Consider the following 13237-nt stretch of genomic DNA (forward strand, 5'->3'; position numbering starts at 1 on the left):
GATGATTGCAATATATTAAGAGGATAAAACTTTGATGGGAGGAGTGCTTCTTTAACATCTCCCGAAAATCTGCAGGATTACAACGTCTCAGACAACTTTCCTCACTATGCACAGATGATGAAGTCTATTTCAGTGTATGAAAGTGCAGTATAACTCATATATGTTTAAGAATATACTTCTCCCCTTACTAATCACTACTGCTAATGTTAAAATTGGGTATGGGGTATTGTAAATTCAAGTGATGAACCCACAAATTCTGCACACCAATCCCTGTGTCCCTCTCACCAGTCTCCCTGCTTCCTCTTTTGGCCAGAGATGTTACTTGACCACTGCAGGTAATGAGCAGTCACTCATCGAATGCAGCTTGGACTTTCCATCTGAGCCCAATGAGAGATTGTTTCTCGCGGCTCGGATGGAAAGTCAAAGTTGCAGCCGATCAGTTGGCTGCAGTAGTCACGTGACATTCCCTGCTGGAAAGGAAAGCAAGGAGACCAGCGGGGACACAGGCAATAGTGTGCCGGAGCAGCAAGGGTCCAGTAGTTGATTATTTGTTTTCTTATTTTTTACACTGGGCAACATTTTAATAAAAAAAAATTACTAGTGGACAGTCTCTATGTCTGATGCTATTTGGGGATCAGTGATCTTGAATACGTGCATTTTAATCTGTTTATTAAGACAAGATGATCTTCACTGAAACATTTTATAAAGTCATTAAACTTCATCTCTTACTATCTTCTGTGAGTGCTAAGTCAGCTAACATAAAATTGTTCATAAAGGGCAATTACGGTCACCATACATATAAGGTCAGTGGCACTGGTATACCTTTATAAATTGAAGATATTTTTTAATAATTTTGCAGAAAACTATTTTTTATACAATACCTCTAAAAGTACATTCAATCTGTTTCATCCTTAGGTTTGTTATTCAAATTAAAGTCAGTTTAACCCACAACATTGTCAGGAATTGCTGTCAATTTTATGTGTATGTGATTTCTTATTTTCCCCCACAGCCACTGCCATTAGAAGGGGTGACTGGACATGATGGATTTCGTCTGGCTTATTCTCCTCTCGCCATTGACACTTGAAGCGGCCATATTGTTTGATGATTTCTGGTGAATCACGGACATAAACATTTTAGTCTATGTTGGCAGTTACAGTCATTTAAGCTGACCAATCTTGTTAATTGATACCAGGCAAAGAATTAACAGATTATTTTTTTTAAATATTGCTTGTAAATAGTCCGACAAACAAGTCCGACCAATTCAGACTATGATAGTCTGTGATCGGTCGGCTAAAACAAACATTCGTTCTTAAGTATTAGGCAACAAATGATCATGTTTCATTATTTATTGTATATTTGAAGCTGCTGACCAAACAAGCAAACACTTGCTTGCGCTCGCTGTGGTTACCTGCTGAGTAATGTACTTTAAAAAAGTTACAAAAAGAGTTGGAGGACATAAATTTTTTCATTTTTTTTCTGTTCTTCAACAATGACCTCTTTTAGAGCCTTGATGCTGGATGAAGAGCGATGCTCAAGTTGTCTCTTCAGAGTTCCCCATAGGTGTTCGATTGGGTACAGGTCAGGACACGTACTTGGCCACTGAATCATTTTCACCTTGGTCTTATTCAGTAATGCAACACATGTGTGTTTTGGATCATTGTCATGTGGGAAAAATGCATGTCTACCAAGGGCACGGAGTGATGATAGCATCTTCTCTTTAAAATAAAGAGCAGTACATATGTAAATTCATGATACTAACAATTAAATCTAGCTCCCCCGACACCAGCAGCAAACATGCAGCAGTAAAAAAGGAAGTTATCTTAACCTTACTTTCATTTTATGTGTTAAAAAAGTTCTATGAAACCCATTCTTGTCAAAATTTTTAAAATTGTTCTTGATCTCACTGAGATATTATTTAAAATCTTACTTTTCAAGAGGGGTGTACTCATTTATTCCGAGTACTGTGTATATATATACAGTTGAAACCAGAAAGAAAAAAATAATTTGATCTCTTGCTGTTTTTGTAAGTTTGCCCACTGACAAAGACATGAGTCTATAATTTTAAGGGTAGGTTAATTTTAACATTAAGAGACAGAATATCCCCCCAAAAAATCAACAAAATTACATCGTATAAATTAGATAAATTTATTTGCATTTTGCAGTGAGAAATTAGTATTTGATCCCCTACAAACCATTATGAGTTCTGGCTCCTACAGACCATTTAGATGCTCCTAATCAACTCGTTACCTGCATTAAAGACAGCTGTCTTACATAGTCACCTGTATAAAAGACTCCTGTCCACAGACTCAATTAATCAGTCAGACTCTAACCTCTACAACATGGGCAAGACCAAAGAGCTTTCTAAGGATGTCAGGGACAAGATCATAGACCTGCACAAAGCTGGAATGGGCTACAAAACCATAAGTAAGACGCTGGGTGAGAAGGAGACAACTGTTGGTGCAATAGTAAGAAAATGGAAAAAATACAAAATGACTGTCAATCGACATCGATCTGGGGCACCATGCAAAATCTCACCTTGCGGGGTATCCTTGATCATGAGGAAGGTGAGAGATCTGCCTAAAACTACATGGAGGAACTTGTAATGATCTCAAGGCAGCAGGGACCACAGTCACCAAGAAAACCATTGGTAACACATTACGCCTTAAAGGTTTAAAATCTTGCAGTGCCCGCAAGGTCCCCCTGCTGAAGAAGGCACATGTGCAGGCCCGTCTGAAGTTTGCCAATGAACACTTGGATGATTCTGTGAGTTATTGGGAGAAGGTGTCGTGGTCAGATGAGACAAAAATTGAGCTCTTTGGCATTAACTCAACTCGCCATGTTTGGAGGAAGAAAAATAATGCCTATGACCCAAAGAACACCGTCCCCACTGTCAAGCATGGAGGTGGAAACATTATGTTTTGGGGGTGTTTCTCTGCTAAGGGCACAGGACTACTTTACCGCATCAATGGGAGAATGGATGGAGCCATGTACCGTAAAATCCTGAGTGACAACCTCCTTCTCTCCGCCAGGACATTAAAAATGGGTCATGGCTGGGTCTTCCAGCAAGACAATGACCCAAAACATACAGCCAAGGAAACAAAGGAGTGTCTCAAAAAGAAGCACATTAAGGTCATGGAGTGGCCTAGCCAATCTCCAGACCTTAATCCCATAGAAAACTTATGGAGGGAGTTGAAACTTCGAGTTGCCAAGCGACAACCTCAAAATCCGAATGATTTAGAGATGATCTGAGAAGAGGAGTGGACCAAAATTCCTCCTGACATGTGCGCAACCCTCATCATCAACTACAAAAAATGTCTGACTGTTGTGCTTTCCAACAAGGGTTTTGCCACCAAGTATTAAGTGTTTGCAAGAGGAATCAAATACTTATTTCTCACTGCAAAATGCAAATACATTTATCTAATTTATACAATGTGATTTTCTTGATTTTTTTTGGGATATTCCATCTCTCAATGTTAAAATTAACCTACCTTTAAAATTATAGACTGTTCATGTCTTTGTCAGTGGGCAAACTTACAAAAACAGCAAGGGATCAAATAATTATTTCCTTCACTGTATAGTAGCTCAGATGGAAAATTGTTAATTGATTCATATTGGGATCAGTTTGCCACATAACTGACATCATGAACAGCAAACCGTGCAGATGTAAAACACTGCTGACCTAGACAGGTCTGAAAAGAATAGAGACAAGAATCACTAAAGGTGCATTTAGACAGTTAAAGAATCGGTTAAAGAGAGTTCAATGCAACACTTGTTCACAATTAATGGCCAGTTTCAACATACTAATGATCACCCGATAAATGAATAAAATGCTTGTCCTTTGGTTGATCAGATAGTTTAGGTTTACAAAAAATCATTGTTATCCACAGCAAATTGCCTGTTGTAAACAGTGAATGTGCTATAGTCAACGAGATGATGTATGGAGACAGAACAATCATATTAACGAATATTCTATTCCCATCAGTTTTCATTATCCTGCATGAACAAACCAGTAAATGAGCCCTATCTACTTCTTTAATATTGATCACGGATTGTTTACACACCTACAGCTAATCTAAATGCGCCTTAAGCAGAAGTCTGTTAATGACCCCATACACATTAGATGAAAGTTGGATGAACCTTTCATTTTCAATGGAACCAGCCAACCATCTAATGTGCAAACGAGCCTCCTGACTCTAACCCAGGGGTGCACAACTCCAGCCCTCCAGGGCCACCAACCTTGCATGTTTTCAAGATTTCCTTAGCATTGCACAAGGTGTTGGAACCATCACCTGTGCAGGTTATACTAAGGCAATCCTGAAAACATGCAAGGTTGGTGGCCTGAGGACTGGATGATGTCAGGGGAGGGAAAGAGCATTCAGTTGAAATTTCATTGTCTGATCCTTTTTTTTTTTAGGGGAGATAAACTCCTGCCAGAATTGTCTTGCAGCTGTTTTCTTCTTCTTTTATGTTGAATGCTTGGCTGTGCTGAGTTCTCATGTATGGGGAAGATGAACAAACATTCGGCTGACATCTCTCATGTGTATGCCCAGCTGTAGACATCCCTTCTTTTTCTGAGCCCTTTATGGGCATGCTAAGCTGTTTTATTTAGGGGACAACTCATTAGGCAATATTAGATATTCTGCAGGGGCCACCAAAATCCCAATAAGAATATTACCCACTTACATTAAATGCAATTATGGTTAAATTGATCACATGCTTTGTAGTTTACCCAGCAATAGATGATTGTAGTAAATACTTTCGTAGATTTAGCAGCTGGACTCCAGTCTCAGCTTGACTTTGGGGACATCTACTCAAAACCACAAAACATTGATCAATGCAGAGGATGAAATGTGTCCGTTAGACTTTTTATCCAATGTCAAATTTAAAGGATTACAAATTGTTAGTCTTGGATTACAGGCGATCTACAGTAATGCCTAAATATGCACAAGTTTGAGGGTATGAAATAGATGAAAGTGTGGGCACCAGTAACTTAACAGTTGCATAAGTCCTAATGAATTCTAAAATAAAACCTATCTTGACAGTTTAATAACTGAAATAGCACACTGAAAGGCCAGTCCGTCTGGTTAGGATGGAGTAGACAATCTCTGATGCACAATTTCGGTCGGGATCAGTAAAATATATCGTATCTCATATAAAAAAGGCGAAACATATCATCTAGAAAGAGTGTTAAATGACTATAGAATTGTTTATTCTCATAACAAAGCATGGTCATTTTAAGGATAACACAAAGACACGATGACAACGTTTTTACATCCTAATATTTTGTTAATAGAAAACTGTAAAATTGTATAGATGTTCCATCAAAAACATTTGATAACATTGTAAGATCCCATTGTTACTACAGAATACCACTATCTGAGCCAGCACTTTACTCACTTGGTATTCAAAGAGTGATGCCAGGCAGTATCTCACTTCCCTGTGTTGTGTACCGAATACCCATTGGATAAAAAAAAAAAAAGACTGAAAGAGCTGTCCCGTTGCCACTAGTCAGCATCTTTAGACTATCCTGGATCTTTTATAATGACTCTTCTCTTCTGGGACTTTCTTGGGCCAGATGTACACACTTCGTGATCTCATATAGGGAAAATAAACATATAAAGTGCCATACCCTTGGCCTTTCAGGCAACAAAGAAGAAATGTGCAGGTATTTGAGCACTTGCAGTCTCATCATTGAAGGTCAAGGTCACAAGAGTCGGTAGTTTAAAACTAGTAAGACGCCAACTGTATTTTAAAGATAAATTCTCTTTTTCATAAATTTGCTATTTATTAACTATGTATTTTAATTATTACCACAGAACCGTGCAAAAATCTGAGCAATGAAAGCTCAATAGTCAGTACCAAACGCTCTTCATATACCCACTGCTCCATTTTCACACTTTTTCACTTTACTCAAGTTTATTTTTTATTGCCAAAGATATAATCTTGTGTGAGAGCAGGGGATGCTTTTTTTATTAAGGTTCTTACATATTAACATTATTTGGTAAGTGCAACTTTAGCCATACTATATGGTAATGCCATATATTAAAAATGTAATTTTTTTTTAAATATATCTGCTCTCTAACAAAATACATATCATTCTCAGAAACCCTTGTGTGCCAGCCTAAGTCTACCCTAGTACTGGTCAGGCATGGCAACCAGTACTATTGATTGAGCCCCAGTATACTCTAGATAATGTCGTTTTTGGGATTTTGGATTAAGTCATACAGCAAGTAAAGTGCACTCAAGAAAGTTAATTTTTGGCATGCCTCATCACACCTCGCTTTGTCATATCCCTAACAACTGATGCATGGAGATATTGTAGTTTCCTCTTAAAACAAGCATCTTTAAAAAAAATAATAATAATGGGACCCTGGAATCCCGTAAGAAGGCTTTGTGTTTAGTAAATTTCTCAGGAAGCCTTTCCTATGATTTAGCTAATTCCAAGATACTTACAGTAACTCCGTCTTGGAGGTTAAAATAGTGTAATTCACAAGGAAAAAGGAAGGATTCCTAGAAAGTGTGCTCCAATATTTCTTGCAAGCAGTACACAAAAAAGTAGAACATTTTCCTTTTTACAGAAAAGTAGAAAACCTTAAATATAACTGAAAAAGGGGGTTAAAGTGTGTCTATTTACAAACAGATATTGCAAAATGGTAAATTAGATATGATGCTAAAAAGGCACAGCTTTCCCTTCCTTAAATACACTGTAAACAGTTCAGAATCCATGCAAAACATTTTCACTTTACAAAAAAAATTACCTTATTTAGACAAAGATAGTACTTAAATATTCTCCATCAAAATAGAATTCTTTCAAAAATACTTTCCTATGCTTTCCATTCATCCGTAGTCATTAAAGATTGTTTGCCTCATTTACAAAATTACCATACATTTTTTGATCCATGTCCTTCACAATTTATACATATACAGCAATATACAGTACAGCATAGACTGCGTAAAGCCAGCACAATATAACCCTTAGAAAATCCAGATGGGGGCATCCTTCTATCTTCCTTTTCATTAAATAAATGTCTACATTACACGCTAGGGTTTGCGGAAAAATCGCTGCATGCGTATATGGCAGAGGGAACCTGGACTGCGGCCCGGGCGCACTGCTCACAGTGCCCATTTCAATGCTCACTCTGCAGCAAACATAAATAAAATATGGCCACTGCCTGCATCCTGCAACATGATGGGACAACTAATGCCACAAATGCGTAGTGATATTCAACATCAAAGGTTTCTTAATATTTTATACAATAGCTTTTTTATTTTTATTTTTGATACAAGAAAAGAATATTTAATGCCCCATAATGACCAAACACGTTGTGTGCAAACCAAGGATAACCTTTTAAAAAGTCTTTCTGAGTCCATAAACCCAATTAAAACAAACAAAACCAGAAACTCCATGGCATATTTTAAAATTTCATTGTTAAAATATCAAAATGAATCAGTTATTGACTAGATATGGCTTTTTATCCATAGGAATAGGAGTAATTTTCAAGCGCTTGGGGTGCTGGCGGCAGCTCTCTTTATTCCTGGCATGTCTTCTGTGCCCAAACAGTGCGATTTATTTTTAGCATTTCATGTTCGTCCTTGTTTTTGAATGAAAAGTGTCATTTCTTGGAACCAGCTTGGGTATGGAACATCAGAGGAAACTTAAGGCAAAGTTCTCCTGTAAGACTCTTCCAGTTACTTTCTATGAAAGTATAAAGGCTTGGCGTTCCCAGATTCCACTTTTGGTAGTTGATCACTAATGATTTCCACAAGCATTGCAGGAAACTCCACTTTGAGTGCTTGAGATTCCCTAAATGTGTAGAAGCAGAACTCCAATAAATCGCCTACCACCTGTAATAGAGAGGACAAGATTGTTACGTCACATGAGTTGGCATCAGTATCTAAAAGAAATTCATTGCATACTCAACATCATTGGCACGGCCATCCTAAAAATGGCAAGTAGGGTATCCACACTGTTACCTAGGGTCTTATTTTCTATAAAAACGTCCCTGTCTTTGATTGTGTTGATCTTACTTGTAACCATTTTTTTGAGATTTATAAAGTATTGCCTTAAGTGTAATTAACTACAAGTGTAAAGTAATGGTAAAATGTAGTAGTTGTAGCAAAATTAATAGTAATAAGAGAAGTACTTCAGCTGATATGAAGGAGTGTTTGTAGCAGCAGAAGTAATGTAGAGTTGTAGGAGAAATAGCTTTAGTAGATATTTAGTAATACCAATTGTAGAAAAAACATTAGCAATAGCACATATTTAGTAATAGTTGTAGTAGAAGTATTAACAGTATAAATTTTGCATTCATTTTAGATTAAGCAATATAATTAGTATAAATTTAGTAATGGTAGTTTTAGCAGAAGTACCGTAAACGCATTAATATATATTTAGTAATAGCTGTAGGATAAGTAATAGCATTAGTAAATATTTAGTAATAGTAGCTGTAGGAAAAGTAATAACATCAGTATATAATTAGTAATAGTGGTTGTAACAGAAGTAATAACATTATTATATATTTAGTAATAGTTGTAAGAGAAGTAATAACATTAATAAATTAAATAATAGTAGTTGTAGCAAAAGTAATAGCATTAGTATAAATTTAGTAATGGTTCTTGGATAAGTAATCGCACTAATTTATATTTAGTAATAGTTGTAGCAGAAGTAATATCACTGGTATATATATATTTAGTAATAGTAGTTGTGGGAGAAGTAATAGCATTCATTTATATTTAGTAATAGTAGTTATAGAAGAAATGACAGCAATAGTATATATTTAGTAATTGTAGAAGTTATAAAATTAGTATACATTTAGTTCTAGTAGTTGTAGAAGGAGGAATAGCATTTTTATATAGTTAGTACTAGAAGTAATAGCATTAGTATATAGTTAGTTCTAGAAGTAATAGCATCAGTATATAGTTAGTTCTAGAAGTAATAGCATCAGTATATAGTTAGTTCTAGAAGTAATAGCATCAGTATATAGTTAGTTCTAGTAGTTGTAGAAGAAGTAATGGTGGTTGTAGCAAAATTAACAGAAGAAAAGTGATTATAAGTGGTATAAAGCGCTATATAAATAAAAAGATTATATTATATTATTATTATAAGTAGTATAGTACTTAAAATAGAGAAATTAATAGCAACAAGTAGTAATCAAAAGTAACAATAATAAAGTACTTGAGTGGTAACAGAAATGTTAGCAGCAGCTGTTGTAGAACTACTGTATTCATAATCGATAACAGTAATTATTCTGATCTTTTATCAAAAGAATTAGGTTCACTTTTCACAGAATAATTAAAAAAATAGGCTGCCCAGAAAAATGGATTTCCATATCACTGGAATAATGAAATGCTCTATATTAGACTGCAATTCCGTCACGTTGTGCATACATGCATTTCCAGCTTCCTGCTTCGTTATAGAGGCAATGACGAAACCTTATTTGTTCACGTATGACTAATATTCTTGCCTTGAAATTCAGGCAAGCATCTCCCTTAACACATGCTCCTTACTTATATGCACGTGATCAAAATGACTACTTACACCCACACAGCACTGTACAGAACAGTACTCTCACTATCCTCCAAGTGCCAATAGAGCCATGGAAAGCAGGGTGAGGGGTTATGACCTCATGTACTGTGCCTTCCTGAATCAGACATCTACGCATGAATGTAAAAGAAAAATAATACAGAAAGGAGGAAAATTCATGACATCTGAAATTAGCAATTGTAGACAACTGGTTACATATTTCTTCATACAGCTGCTTAACATCACAGGGGATAGGTGCAGATGAAATAATTCTTGGACTATTTGCTGCTATTTTGTGCTTCTTTAACACGAAAGTCTAACAAGAGTGACTATATAAAATTGGCTCCGCTATCAATGAATGTATCTTCAGTATATGGAGCTGATATACATGTATGCGTCTGTTGCATGTAAGCATTGAAGTCATACTATGGTGAATGCTCTCTTCTAACAGCAGGGGTGGGGGACAGAGACAGTATCTGTGCCAGTTATTTCTGATTTATAGTCACATAATTATAGCTCTTCTGGTCTCCAGCCTGGGTGGATTTTACCCTGGAAGTAGATGTGGTGGTAATTATTGGGAAACCCTGTCTCTAAGTCTCAGTTACTAATAATGCTGAGGTGGCACTCATCTGCACCCAATAAACGGTCACAAACTTGGCATCTAGGAAAGTCCTGATACCTTGGGCAACGTGAAACAAGAAAAGTAAATACAGTGATAGTCCACCATCATAAATGGACGCATCAAATAATCCTGAATTCTACGCAGCCATATAACCAATTTCACAAGGCTAAATTTAGAGATGAATGAAATTTGGAAATTATCCAATCTAATTGCTGACATTTCTCATTTTGCCTCTGAAGTTGTGGCATTTTCAAGTTAGCTGATTAATAGCATTAAATAGTGTGAGTTTTAGTTGATTAACATCCCTACAAGATACGAGGAGATGTTAGATTACAAGAAATAGACTTATTTTTTTATGTAGCACAGTGTTCTCCATTCTTGGTCAACCCTTAAAAAGAAGCAGTCTGCTGGTCAGTTGCTATCACAAGATATCACACAAATGTCCATACATTTTGCCTGCAGCCCAAAAAATATTTGACCGTGCATGAAATGCATGGGGGCCCGTGTTTTATTCCAGCTGACAGAGTGAGAAAGCAACCCCTACCATGCCTACTGTGGTTTTTAAAGAAGGGTTTTCTTATAGGACCTCTTCAATCTTGAAGACATCATTGCTCAAAAAGCCATATTTAGAGTTGAAGAGGAAATCAAATTGACGCTGGCCAATGAATTGGTTGGCACTGCATGGCTTTTAGTGGAATGCACTTATTTTTACTATTCTTTTGCTGTGATTTATTTATAGGAATTATAGGGATGAAATAGATGATGGATTTTCTTAAAAGTTTGCAATGTGCTGCTTCTCTGTTATTCTTCCTGGAAATGTATGACTAAATGGATGAAAAAAATTGACAACAAAAATGCAGTTCAGCCCACTGTCTTGACAAGACCACCTTGTCAACATAGTCATACACTGGTGTAGCACCCTGAGGACTCGGCTGCTACAGGGGTATTGCACCTCAAACCAGAGGTGTGGTATTCCACTCCCGGGTAAGGATGGAGTGTGGGACTGAGCTCAGCTAGCTGCATGCACTACACTCATCCCATTTCCGGGGGACAGAACTACGGTACTCCCACCAGTTAGATGTGCAGGTACGACAGCGTCTGTCCCTGGCTGGAGTGGGAGGGGGGGAGGAACATCCCAGTAGTGTAGGGGCAGATAGGGGAGGGACTCTGGGCATAGAGGTAGGAGCCCATTGGGTGCTAGTCACCTGGGCTCACACATAGAGGGAGTATATATGGTGGGCACCATCTAGAGACAGGGCTGAGTCCAGGAGGGAGTTCTGAGGGAGAGTTCAGCCAGGAGGGCTGACAGGGAGCTGTGGCTCCGGCTGGGCCCAGCTCCAGGGCCAGGCCTGTAGTGGAGAGAAGGAGGAAGAGAGGCCCAGAGACACAAGACAAGAGGGAACCCTGAGATCCCAGAAGTAAACCAAAAGGGTGAAGGGTTGGCAGAAAAGGGTACCGGAACCCAAACTGGTGGAGGCTAATGATCCTCAGCCAGGAACCGGAGGTCGTGGACAAGTTTTGGCGCGACCCCTCGCCATATCCACCAGGAAGGCAGACCACGAATAGGGTCAGGGAAGCCGGGACAGGTTTCGCCACCAAAAGGCCCGAGGGAGCCGGACATAGGTGGGTCCCTGGTGAGGACGGCCTGTAGGAAGGAAGAGAGGGGAGCTCAGGACCACGCTCCGGAACTGCCTGGGAGTTGGCCGAGTCCCGCACCTGGTGGACGCAGCACGGCTCGGGTGGTCACTCTTGGCCGAAGTGACCGGAACAACACCTGTGAGTAAAAGCCTTGAAACTGCACCACACGTCTCTGAGCTTCCTTGCCGCACCATCACAACCACCATCTTCCACGTCTGCTGCCCTGAGGCCATACCCCTCCCGTTGGGGGTTATACCATCCTTGCTGCACAATCCTACCACCGGCCTCAGCGGTCTGCTCTGCAGCGGCGGCCTCATAGCCGCAATCAACGGGTGGCGTAGTCGACACTTAAACAACATCTACAAAGACTGCCACACACTTAGTTTGACCACCCTGGGCACGGACCGGGTCACTGCCACAAGGACTACTACCCCTATCCAGATCCGGCTCCGGGTATCCCTTGAACATGGCCCAGGGGGCGCGTCACTGGCAAAAGGGTTGATGAAACAAAGAAAAAGTTCCATGGCAATTTTATGGGGAATACTCGCTGAACCGAAGGAATAAATGAGAGAAGCTAAGTTCCCAGCTCATGTGCCCATGAAGTTATAGGTCCTAATAGGGATCACAATGTGGATGCCCCCTTAAGTGGTGGTCACCCGGGAGCTGCATTATTAAGCTTTAAATAGGCAAAACTTTCCAACAACGATAGGACCGAGAGCCTCAGACTACAACAAACATTGAATCGTTAGAAAATAACAGTATCCGCTTCTCTTCAATGTCACTCTTACTTCACTTTTTAAAGCAGTAGCAGGAAACCTCACATAAAGCGAAGCACAATTCCCCTTCCCACATCAGTCACAAATAACTAATTATTATCTCATCACACATCGTACCTTTCTCACGAACAGGAAGCATGAGTCACCCTGGCTTTCTGCAAGCATTCAGTATGCCAAGCAAGTTTTTTTTATTGATTTGTTTGAAATATTATCTATTATTTTGGTATCTTCCCACTATATTTATATGACAACAGTACAAAAGGTGCCTGAAATCTGCCAAGGGTAAAGCCAGTAATTTAAGTCTGTGTTCAATTCACTCAGTTTCTTAGCTTTTCAGAAATAATAAGTGAAATTCTGGCACATTCTTAAAGTCACTTGGTGGCAAACAAATCATAGGAATTCTTCTGAGCCCAAGAGGTAAAATTTAAAAAGAAATCGTAATGGGATAAACAACAATGCATTATATATTCAGTGCGGACAGCATTTCTTATAACAATGGTGGATCACATTTTTGTCAAGTGTGTGTATATATACATATGTATATATAAATATGTGTATATATATGTATATACACACAGTGTTCAGCATAAATGATTACACCCCATCAAATTTGTCAGAAAATCTTTAGTTTCCTTTCAGAGTCAACATTTTCTATTGGATACCATACTACAAAAAGTT

The 13237-nt window shown here is 38.5% G+C and overlaps 1 protein-coding gene across 2 annotated transcripts in view; it reads right to left on the minus strand.

Annotated features, from left to right (window-relative positions):
• Nucleotides 1–5187: 5187 nt before the first annotated feature.
• NR3C2 (nuclear receptor subfamily 3 group C member 2) overlaps nucleotides 5188–13237 on the minus strand; it is a 354893-nt gene continuing 346843 nt past the window's right edge. For both annotated transcript variants that reach the window (XM_073642514.1, XM_073642515.1), the window contains exon 9: nucleotides 5188–7845. In XM_073642514.1, the coding sequence (XP_073498615.1) occupies nucleotides 7690–7845 (156 nt within the window). In that variant the 3' untranslated portion in view covers nucleotides 5188–7689. The remainder of the gene's footprint in view (nucleotides 7846–13237) is intronic.

This window comes from Phyllobates terribilis, unplaced genomic scaffold, assembly GCF_046119375.1.
Source record: "Phyllobates terribilis strain yellow unplaced genomic scaffold, ASM4611937v1 Scaffold_1__5_contigs__length_1240528914, whole genome shotgun sequence".
In the NCBI taxonomy this organism is placed as follows: domain Eukaryota; kingdom Metazoa; phylum Chordata; class Amphibia; order Anura; family Dendrobatidae; genus Phyllobates; species Phyllobates terribilis.